General features: G+C 34.5%; 1 protein-coding gene across 2 annotated transcripts in view; it reads left to right on the top strand.

Moving 5' to 3' along the window:
* LOC118203760 (uncharacterized) overlaps positions 1-12,660 on the top strand; it is a 39,649-nt gene that overhangs the window by 18,452 nt on the left and 8,537 nt on the right. For both annotated transcript variants that reach the window (XM_035376049.2, XM_035376048.2), the window contains exon 4: positions 8,740-8,859. In XM_035376049.2, the coding sequence (XP_035231940.1) occupies positions 8,740-8,859 (120 nt within the window). The remainder of the gene's footprint in view (positions 1-8,739; positions 8,860-12,660) is intronic.

The raw sequence follows: 12,660 nt of genomic DNA, 5'->3' as shown, positions 1-12,660 counted from the left end.
TACAAAAACTGGTCACCCGCTATGACAAGTGTTTGATTATTGGCGGAAACTATGTTGAAAAATAGTTTAAGACATGTATTTTCATGTAAAAATAAAATTGGATTCGAAAAAATTGTTTTACTATTTTTTTTTTTCAAAACGGTACTTAGTTTCCAAATACGCCTCGTAAATCATATACATGTGAAAAATATAGGTCAAGTAAATTTTACGTGCATACTGAAAAAAAAGTGATTCAAAAGACCTTTTAAAGCAAAAGAAGAGAAAAATGTACCTAGTTCTATTAACAACTCAAAAAATACAATGTAATATATTCTAAAAGGAAAATTATATAATACACAATGATGTAGATTACATATATTTAATAAATACATAAAACTCTATAATGACTCTAATGTTCATAACTATATAATAAACGCCAACACATATCACATCATGGTACATAACACTGCTATGAAAGGAAGAATTTTGAATTAGAAACATACCTTTTATATTTATTTGATAACATAGACGAATAAAACATAAAGATGACAAGAAGTTATGAAAACACGTTATGCAACTTAAGAAACAGTAAGAAGCCTTTTAAATTATTGCAATATCATAAGGCACTGATTAGGAAGTAAATATCATTTTTTCATTCTTTTACATCAGTAATACTTTTTTCATTAAAAACTTTAGCAGTGAAAGCCAAAACAGATTTATTATTGGTGCCTCTGCAAGGTCACACAAAAATAAACTTGATTTAGCAAATTCTAAAACATTAAAATCAAAAGTAGTAAATTACAGTAACATATATTAATAAATTAGTTTAATTACACATAAAAATTGTCTGAATTAAATTAAGAATAACTGACTAAGCTTGTACAGCATTTTAAAACATATTTTATGTTGATACATTGGAAATAAATTGACAGCAATTACAGTTAAATGAAAGAGCTGGAAATATAGTCTACATGATGTATAAATACAGTCAAAATTATTCGTTAAATACCTAAATTGATGCTTACATTCTTCAAAATGAATATAAATATGATATATTTATGTTACTTTAAGAGAAGCATTATATAATGCATAATTTCAATCATATTATCCAATGTTTACATTTTTTTTTTTGCATTGGAGGCTGACTGACAGATTTGGCAACAATATAATAAGGCCAAAAAATAACATACGATTTTAAACTATGAATCCCGCATTAAAATTGAAATAAAAAGTGCACTTCATAGTTATAATCACACACAAAATTGAAATCAAATATATAATATAATTGTTTAAACTTTGTCCTTTCGCAATAATAACAATAAAGAAAATCACATCAGCATCTACTTATCGCCATCGGTATCTGTGTATTGACTATACACATTCTGATATTCATTTTGTACATATAAATCAGTTTGTCATTAATTAGCAATACTTAAATGATAATACACATTTCGCTGAAACATGAAACTTATTTTTTTAACATTTATGAAAACATACGAAGCTGAACTTACTTCAAAAGCGCACGGTCTTGCGATCGGAATCTATTCTAATGGACAAGAATTAATTACCCATTTTCTTCGTATTTCTTCATTTCTCGCGAAATAGAACATACTAAAGTTATTTCTGGAACAATATGAATAATTTGATGCAGTGCATCCATGCATATTTCTCTGAATTAGGTAGCAATCTATCAACACAATGCTAAATCAATGTCCACTAGCAACAAGTGCACTTAATTTGGATACAACACAGATGATGTGTCGGCTCCCCTTGCTAGGATCCTTATACACCCTATACTTTGATATAAGTTGCTGCTCACTCAACAGATCTAAAGCATTTTCTTTAGCACACTTGATTTCTGTCCTCGTGAAAGCACAAACAACACAGCCGCCATATTGATTCGATCGTTTTTCGCCGAAACCTTCTCTCTTTTCAATATGAAAACTTTAACTTCTTCTCCTAACCATATGGATACGAAAAATTCTAGAGCTGCTAAAAGAATTTGTACTTCGACCTTAATTAGCATAAACAAATGTCCAAAGTTCTTAGTTATCACTGGTGAGCTAGAAAATCTATCACCATTCTTCATCCATAAGCATATTGTGGCCTCAGCAGGCGAGCCAAAACACATAAAAAAGCTCCGTTCAGGATCTCTGCTCATCGAGACTACATCTGATGCACAATCTTCCTCTCTCCTAAAAATGACCAAAATGGGGGAACATTCTATTACTGTATCCTCTCATAAGTCTTTGAACACGTCAAGAGGTGTCATTTCGGAAATAGACTTGATATCAGTCTGAGGATGAACTTTCAAAAGAACTTGCCGAGCAAAATGTATGTGGTGTCCGCCGAATAAAAGTCCATAGAGACGAGCAACTCGTCAACACAAAACATCTTATTCTGTCTTTCTCCTCTCCAGAGCTACCGAAAGCCATTAAGGCAGGTTACCTGAATTGCCCCATCAGACCTTACGTGCCGAACCCACTGCGCTGCTTCAAGTGTCAACGGTTTGGCCATGCGAAGGCCGCATGCCGGGGAAACCTGGCATGTGCTCGCTGTTCTGCAGGAGGTCACGAAAGTCAGGATTGTGTAGCTGATCCAAAATGTGCAAACTGTCATGGCAATCATCCAGCATACTCACGAAACTGCCCTAAGTGGAAAGAAGAGAAAGAAATACAGCATATTAAGACTACAAGAAAAATCTCCTATCCTGAAGCTAAGAAACTTTTTAGCATGGGTCAGTCAAAAGCAAATGTCTCCTATGCACAAGCCACTAAATCATATCGGTCAATAAGTACACAAACATCGCATAGCACACAGAAGAAGATACCTGAACCAAAAACAAATCACAAAGAAAAAGTCTTTCTTCTACCTCCTCCCAAACAGACAATAGAAAGTCGAGAAATAAAAACATAAGAAACAGAGAGTTCAAAAAAGAAAATCAAAAGCTCAGAAAAGAGAAAATCAAGCCGAAGCTCTATTGAAGGGACCTTTTCAGACTTTATCGAATCTGAGATGGAAACAGATGGAGGCAGAGATCTCTCGAAAAATGTTCTACCTCACAAAACAAAGAAACAGCATCGAAGCAATAAACATTCCTAATGGCTACTCTCATTTTGTGGAACTGCCGGGGCTTCTATCAGGGTATTGATGGCATTAAGCAACTTATTAATAAATATCAACCTATTTGTATAGTGATACAAGAGACATTCCTCAAACCTGGTAATTTTGCAAAGCTACGTAGATACTCGATGACAAGAAAGGATAAGACATTCAGTGAACGCGCAAGTGGTGGTGTCTGTCTACTCACCTCAATTAATTGCCCTTCGAGTGCTCTCCCTTTGGATACTCCTCTCCAAGCAGTTGCAGTACAGTTGAGCATTCGAACACTGACTACTGTCTGCAGTATTTACATCCTGCCTAATGAGAACATTAATTTAAGAGATTTAGAGGATCTAATTGCCCAACTACCAGCTCCGTTTATTCTAGTCGGTGAATGGACACAATCCCTTGTGGGGTAGTAAAGACACAAACCCACGAGGAAAGCAAATTGCACAGCTACTCCACGACCACTGTCTCTGTATCCTTAACAACGCAGAAAGCACTTATTTTCATCAGCCAACAAGGACCTTCCACTCCATTGACCTTGCTATTGTTTCTCCACAGATTTTGCCTTTTTGTTTCTTTAATGTCGAGAATTATCTATATAATAGTGATCATTTTCCTATTATCATAAGTATTACAGGAAATAGGAGTGTGTTTATACCTAGAACACCACGCTTTTTGTTGGACAAAGCCGACTGGGACTCTTTCTTACATTATGCTCTTTTTACTGAAGAAATAATAAAGAATGTGCACATTGTTCAGGCTGTGAAGATCATTACAGATAAAATTATTCAAGCAGCTGATATATGTATACCAAAAACGTCGGTAAAACAGCCAAAATACCCAAAGCCCTGGTGGAATCCTGAATGCCAGGACGCCATCAGAAAACAAAGGAAAGCTTGGAGAATTTTTCAGCAATATCCTTCAGAATCAAATCTCATAATATTCAAAAGGGCTAAAGCAAAAGCTCGGCAGGTGCGAAGGAAAAGTCAGAAGAATTCTTGGATCTCGTATGTGTCTTCGATTAGCTCTTCAACTTCGAGTAAGAAGGTGTGGGAGAGAGTCCGGAAAGCGTCCGGTATCTACAAAGAGCACACACTTTCCATTTTAAAGACAAGTGGTGAAACAGTTACTAGTAGGGAAGAAATTGCCAACGTTATTGGACAGAGTTTCTCAGCCGTCTCACACAGTAGTAACTACCCTCTTGAATTTCTTTCTGTAAAAAAATGCATTGAAAAACAACTAATAAATTTCAACTCTCCCAACACTGAATCATGTAATCAGGATTTTACTGTGCTTGAACTGAAAAGAGCTCTGTTGCAGACAAAAAATTCATGTCCTGGTCCAGATGATATTGCCTATTCTATGCTGAAACATCTTCCTTCCAAGTCATTGGCAACCATCCTCTTTCTCTTTAATAGAGTATGGAAGGAACAAGTCTTTCCAAATGCCTGGAAAATAGCTTTTGTCATCCCCATTGTTAAACCGGGAAAAGACCCTACTAATCTGTCAAATTACCGTCCCATCGCCCTTACTAGCTGCCTCTGCAAACTCTTTGAAAAGATGGTCAACACTCGTCTGGTTTATTATTTAGAGACAAATAATTGTATCTCCCCTTATCAAAACGGTTTTAGAAAAGGAAGAGCAACTATCGATAATATTCTACTCTTAGAAACAGGTATCCGTAGAGCGTTCGTTAGAAGAAATCATTATGTTTCCATTTTCTTTGATATAGAGAAAGCCTATGATACCACCTGGAGATACGGTATCCTTTGTGACCTATATAACAATGGTTTACGAGGAAACACGCCGATATTCATCAAACATTTCCTACAAGATCGGAAGTTTCATGTGAAGATAGGCGATACACTTTCTGACATGTTCCATCAAGAAGAGGGCGTTCCGCAAGGAAGTGTATTAAGTGTTACATTATTTAGTATAAAAATTAACTCTATTTTAAAACAACTGCCTCCTGCAGTCCAGGGTATGCTCTATGTCGATGACCTGCAAGTCAGTTGCCAGGGAGAAGACCTGAAAGACATCGAATGTAAATTGCAGACTTCTCTCAATAGAATTGTTAAATGGTCACAGGAAAATGGTTTTAGATTCTCTACTCAAAAGACTGTGTGTGTACATTTCTGTCGAAAGAAAATTCCTCACCCTGACCCCGAACTTTATCTGCAAGATGTGCCGATTCCTGTAGAAAAGGAAATAAAATTCCTAGGAATGATATTTGACCATAAGCTTACGTTCCTCCCCCATATTACCTATCTAAAAAAGAAATGTTTAAAAACTATGAATATTCTGAAAGTACTGTCAAATACTTCTTGGGGTGCTGATCGAAGCTCAATGCTTCTTATATATAGAGCTCTCATTCGTTCGAAACTAGATTATGGATCAATCATTTATGGGTCGGCAAGGCCTTCAGTGTTAGCCAAACTTGATCCGATACATCACCATGCACTTCGGATATGCACTGGTGCCTTTAGAACTTCTCTAGTGGAAAGCTTATATGTGGAAAGTAACGAGACCTCCCTGCGGTTAAGATGTGAAAATCTTTGTTTTAAGCATTATTTCAAAGTCTTATCACAAACTGAAAATTCTACACGGTCAAAATTGCTTAATGACCAATACTCCCATTTATATCAAGCACAACCATCATGTGTCCCATCTTTCGGCTTGTGGATGAGTGCTTTGGTGGAGGAGTATAATTTGTCTAATATATACAGATGGAGGATTTTTTTGGAATTCCTCCCTGGGAGGATTGGAGAATCCATTCTCTGGATACTTTTTGACACTGGAATAAATCACAAACTAATGAAATCATCTACAAGCAGATTTTTTTTCAACATAGAAACAAATATAGGAAATATATCCCTCTATATACAGACGGATCAAAATCCCAGGATCATGTTGGCGCTGCTTTCGTCACAGAAAAAACAATAGTAGGGGTTCGATTACATACAGTTTGCTCTGTGATTACTTCTGAGCTTACTGCAATCCAGCTGGCTTTGACTTACCTTTCAAAACAAAAGTACATAAAATTTATTATCTACACAGATTCTATGAGTGCCTTACAGTCATTGAAAAATCACGCTCAATGTACTCATCCAGTTGCAATCAGAATCCTAAAGTTGAATCATTCTTTAAAAATTTGGGGATACCAGATTCTATATTCATGGATCCCTGGACACGTTGCCATTAAGGGGAATGAATTGGCAGATATTGCAGCTAAAACTGCAGCCACAATGTACAATCTTCAGATTCCACTAGCAGACATCAAAGGGTTTGTCAAAAGCAAAATCCTCAGCAAATGGCAGAAGCAATGGGATGACAGAGTATATAACAAGCTGAGAAATGTAAAACCCACCATTGGATACTGGCCATGTATGGCTAATAGAAAGGAAGATGTCCTCTTGACTCGACTGAGAATTGGCCATTGTCGCCTGACCCATGAGTATCTTCTGAAGGGAGAAGAGAATCTCAGCTGTCCAAACTGCAATGCAGATCTGACAGTCCATCATATCTTGGTGGAATGCCAGAGTTTTAATTATTTTCGCCAAAAACATTTTAATTGTTCAGAACTGGACTTAAAAAATTTAATTGAAAAAGCACATCATCGTAATTTGTTTCTGTTTTTAAAAGATATTGGCTTTTATAATAGACTTTAACCTGTTTTTTTAAAAGATATCAGCTCTTATCATAGACTGTAATCTGTCTCTTACCTAAGCTGGAAGTTTTTACAAATGACTAATTGCATTGTTACCATTTGTCTGGCGCAGATAACCTTGACAGGTTTTGTGCCAAATTACAATAATCCAATTCGTTTTTCGCTGCGGAATGATGGGTTCCAAGTGATCGCTATGAGAACGATCGATTGCGAGGTCAGAGTGATCGTTGCGTTTCAACTGAATACCAAAACAGCAAAATCAATCGCAACTGATGACGTATGACGACTAACGATCACTAAATGTTTCAATTGAATGAGGCCTTTAACCTCGTCAACTGTGAAAGGATTAATTGAGAAATTCGTGGAGACTGGATCACTTGGAGACGCTAAACACACTGGTCATTCAAAAGTCAATATTGGAAGCAGTGTGCGTGAGAGTGTTGGTGAAAACCGAGGAACATCAATTTGGCGTTGTGGACAAGAATTGCAAATTTCAAGAAGCTCTCTACAGTGTATACTCAAGATCTGTGTCTTCGTGCTTACAAAATTCAATTAATACAACAACTGAAGCCTAATGAACATGAACAGTGAAGAGAGTTCATGGAATGGATTATTAATCATCAAAAAATGGATGCTGGTTTTTCGAGCAAAATAATCCTAAGCGATGAAGCACATTTTCACCTCGCCATGTGTGATTAGCGAAAAAGATATGCACCCACAATGTGTCACTGTTTGGTGCGGATGTTGGGCAGAAGGCATCATCGGACTATACTTTTTGAGAATGAGGCTGGTCAAGCAAATAGTGGTCGATATCGCAACATGATAACACAGTTCTTTCTGCCGAAATTGGATGATATTAATGTGGCCAATATGTGGTTTCAACAAGACAGTGCCACATGCCATACAGCCAATGAAACAATTCAATTACTGCATGAGACATTTCCTGATCATGTAATCTCTCGTTTTGGTGATCAGAATTAGGCCCTTAGATCATGTGATTTAACACTATTAGATTTCTTCTTATGGGGTTACTTGAAGTCAAAGGTCTATGTCAACAATCTCACAACCACACGTGCATTACAAGAGGAAATTAAACGCTGCATCAACGAAATTCAGCCACAATTATGCAGAAAGGTCATGAAAAATTTCGACGAAAGGATGCGTATGTGCCAGCAAAGCTGTGGAGGCCATTTGCCCGATGTGTTATTCCATAAATAACCCTATCCTATGCACTTTATGATTCACTTAAAAATAAATATCTATAGACTAAAAACTTTCTTTTATATTGGATTCAAATCTTGCATTAATTTTGGGACACCTTTTATAAATTATAGTGCCATATTTTGAACAAAGAATGTTTTTTAGATTTGAAATAGATCCTCTGTTATGTCACAATCACCTTATATGCCAGATTTATTGCTCTACCAAGTCAGTGTTTTCAAATACTTTAAAAAGCTATCCAAAATGACATGGCAGCCAGTTTATGACTGGTATCAAAAGAAGTATTTTTCCTTAGTGCTTCCAGAATGACAATAGCTGTGGAGCTAGAATCTGAGTTCAAATGCATGTTACTTTGAAGGAGATAAAGTAATGATTTTTTACATTTTAAATAGAGACCCTACAAACATTTTTCACAAACTTCTTGAACATAGGAGTATAACTCACTTTATGATATATATATATATATATATGATATGATAAAGTATACAGATAACCTTCAAGTGCTTCTTTATTATAATTATCTACTTGATCCTAAATGAAAAATTTTATCATTATGGTGCCAGGTGCTGAAATAGTTCTGTTTATTAGTATTATTATGAAAATGTTCGTCTTCCCTCTGTATTTTCTGCCTAAATATCTTTATTTTTTAGAATTTTGCATTCATTATTCGTCATAGAAATACTTCATGAATTACGAGTTTTGTTAACATTTTGCCATGTGGAATGGGTGATATGTTGTTTAATCAAATACATTTTGCTTAATAGCTGTTGGTTGTCGAGATTTCTTGTGCATGAACAGTTTCTGCATAACCAAAGATCTAACCTGTGATCACGTAAACCACTGTGGAGATAATAGTGATGAAACAAGTCATGCCTTATGTGTAGGTAAGTAGTATTAGACACAGCTGAATTATAATCTCTTCTTGGATTTATTTCAGGCTAGTTTAGCTTTCAAGTTTTATTGAGAAATTTTTAAGCACAGCTGAAAAGTAGGTACTTTTCTGTTAAAAGGCTGCTATTCGTAGTTGCCAAAATTAGCAAACTTATTATTAAAACAAACTTTATTAGGTTATAATACATTTGCATAATTGTTCTCTGCATTAAATTATATTTAAAACAATTTTCAGACAGAGAATGAAATATTTTTAGTCAAGGAAGAGATTCAGTTTATTGTAACTGAAATTATATGCATTTAAGAACCACTTTATTAGAAGTTAACCTTTGTTTAATGTTAATTTTAAATCAAAGGTTCCTTTCATTTGAAATTAATACCAAACATTGGTTATGTTTCACCATTTATTAAAGCTCACATATGCTTTTACATGTATTATTTGAAGGGAAAAAATGGTGATAGAAGTTATTGATGTGCAAATTAATAAAACTTCAGAATTATATAATAATTCATAGCTATATTGTTATCTTTATTGTCTCTTTCATGTTTGAGCAGTTTGTTGGCTTTAATTTTTATTTAAATCAAAATCATTTCATTCATCAAAACTAATTTTTTTGGTAGTCCATTCCCTTAAAAAATTTCGAGACTTCATTCTAGAGTACTCTTTTAGTGGTAATATGTGGATTTTATGAGAAGATACTCACTGTAACTAAAAAAGAAAATGAGTATCTTCTGTACTAGAGTCAAGCATTCTTTGCCAGAGAGCTGTATGTTTCATGGATATGGAAAGATTTAAACTGGGAAACATTAATCAGCTGTTAGAAAATGTATAATTTCACAAGCTTTTGCCTTTATTGCAAACAATCTGGTGAAATTTGATTTGCAAGGAGGCTTCTGCTGTTGAGACGAAGAACTTAGCGTCTTAACACGTTGAGCGCGGTGCCGGGGTTTTCCATGTGGCTGGCGTTGGTCTCTGAGGAACAGCAGTGAACTTTCCGTGTGGCCGCCGTTCAGAATTTTCATTTAGACTGGCGTCGGTCCACGGGACCGACAGTATTAAAATTAAAAAATAAATATAGTCTCAATGAAATGTGATCAAATTTAGTTTTAATGAAATATATTGAAACATTCTAAACAAAAACAGCTTAGCTCGCTGCCGGCTGAACGGAAAGGACAGCAAATTCGGCACTGCGCTTAACGCGTTAAGTATGACATGTATATTTTATTCCTTGATATGGTCAGTTTGAGACTTGCTGTGTCTATCTTCTTCATATGATTATCACAACATTTGATAAACCCAACTCATTTTTATTTAAATGCTCCTTATACTCATCTGTCATTACACAGTGAACTGGTGGTTAACCAGTATGTACTTGATAATCAAGATGTTTAGAAGCTGGTATTAAAAAAGGGAACTTTTATGTTCTTTTGCTTTGAGTAATCGTTTGCTCTGGAACATGAAATTGTAGGCATATAGTAGATGTTCCCTAAAAATTTTAAGGTATGTTAAATAAAATTAGGTAATAAATTGGCAAATTATATGAACAAATTATGATGTTTTATAACAGGGGTGTTTGTGGGACCCCAAAAAATCCCCTGAAACTTTTACGGACTTACTACCAACATTTTGGAGGTTCGAGAAGGGGGGGAGAGAAATGAAAAATTACAATTATGAAGTATTGAATGACCTAATTATAAAAGTTCAATGAATTACTTTTTTGCAAAATTAATAACCATAAATTTTCAAACATATAAACTACTACATTTTATGTAAATATTTTAAATTACCTGAATTAATTCTTAAAAAAAAAATTATCTAATTTCTGCTGCTTTTTTTTTTTTTTAATTTTCTGATGTTTGTGGGCTTGTCTTTCTTTTGTGGTGAACTTCATAATTGCAGGAAGGTTGACTTTTATTTTCCTCATTTACAGTTGAAGAAATTTCCTCGAGAACTGCACATGCAGAGGTAGAAGCAGTTTGCTTTTCTGCTAATGTAGAAGGTTTTTCAGAGACTTTTATAGGTGACTCATCTGAAATACATGTTTTTAAGTCCTCTTGATATGTTTTCCAACTTCTGTTCATATTCAGTAAGAGATCTTTGTGAATTGGATCAGTCGTTGGGTTTTTTGAGCCATATTTTTCACACGAGGTTTCTTTAGAAGCCATTAAATCATATTTAATAGTCTGCACTGCATCTAGGGAATCAATCTTAAGAGAGGTTCTATAGTCAGTGACAAGTGTATCTATTAAGTTGAATGCACTTTCCACTAATGGGCCATGGAAGCAGCTAAGGCAGGCTTTGACCAATTTAGCCAATGTAGGATACTTATAATCATTTGTGAAATCATCTTTTAAATTAAAAACTTTAGACCAATATTTATCAATTGTACACTTGACTTGATTTCCACTTTTATCAGATGTGTAGAGCATTTCTTTGGTGTTATCAATATCACTCTGGTATAACGTTATTTCAGCTTCTACTTTTGACTTTTCATTATCACTAAAAATATGGGACATAAAAGATGATAATTTTTCAAAAGCTAATATTGTACTGGTTTTACCTCTTAGCTCTGGATGTAATGCTGTAAAACTAATTAGATATGAATTTTTAAGGGGTAATTTCTGTTTCATATGCTGTGCTGTATTAGTATAAGCTTTCATCAGAGAAATTTGGAATTCTTTTGCTATTAGATGATTTTTTGATAATTTCTTCAGGAGAGTGGAAGCTTCTGCACCAGTAAATATTACTTTGCTAGGTAGATGGAATTCTGGATTTGTGACATCAACCTTTCATAAATCATTATAAGATGTGCTTTCTATATTTTCTGGCTTCATAAGAAAAGAGAAAAATTTTGCCATCAATTTATAAATACTGGAATGTATTAAATGAAGCATTGGTTTTTTTGTTTCAAATAATTTAATACATGTGTTGAACTCTGGTAATACTGCTGAATATAATGCCATATGCAATAAAGTTTTGTTTTGCATAACAAATAACCCATTTAGTATTCTTTTTTTGTGAGCTAAAGCATCCTTTGTGAGTTGTTGGGAATGCAAGCAAGAATACACCCCTTCAACAATTTTTTTCTGAGCTGCAGAAATATTTCTTTTATTGTATACAGTTTCAACATAAGAAAAATAATCCCCTTTATCAGTTTTATCCGAGTAGTGAAAATAAAATGCAATAAGAGCATCCCACAGATCTTTGATTCTTTCTAAAACACATAAAATGTACACCCACCTATGGTCTGGTCTCTTCAAGGGCTTAAGTTTTTTAATGGCAAGGGATTCACAGATTTTGAAAAAATTTTCTCTTTTACTGCAGCTTTTCATTTTAAAATAGATGTCATCAAACAAATCTTCTAAGTATCTATCAAAACATGAAGCAAATTTTTTTGCACAGTTATTAGCTGTGTGACATGTGTCACCATCAATATCTAATAAGTAGGGTGCTTTGTTTGATCATAGTCTGGTTTCAACACCTTTTTTTTTTTCCACGCATGGTGTTACAAGAGTCCATTAATACACTGATTAAGTTTGCCCATGGAATATTATTATCTTCAATAGTATTAACAACTGCTTTAAAAACAGCTTCTGAATTGCAAGATTCCATCTTTAGAGATGCAAAATGATGAACTACAACTTCATTTTGATTGTTGTCATAAAACTGCACCAATATTGCCAGTATACTTTCTTGAGCATTGCTAGTACTTTCATCCAAATTTAGAGAAAATGGAGTCACCTTTAAAGTTTTAATGATATTTTCCTTAATAGTTTTTGCGAGCCCATATTTC

This window comes from Stegodyphus dumicola, chromosome 4, assembly GCF_044657685.1.
Source record: "Stegodyphus dumicola isolate Sdum_Otavi_A_Nest chromosome 4, ASM4465768v1".
Taxonomy (NCBI): domain Eukaryota; kingdom Metazoa; phylum Arthropoda; class Arachnida; order Araneae; family Eresidae; genus Stegodyphus; species Stegodyphus dumicola.
Note: the sequence above shows the minus strand (reverse complement) of the source record. Positions and strands in the feature narration are given on the sequence as shown.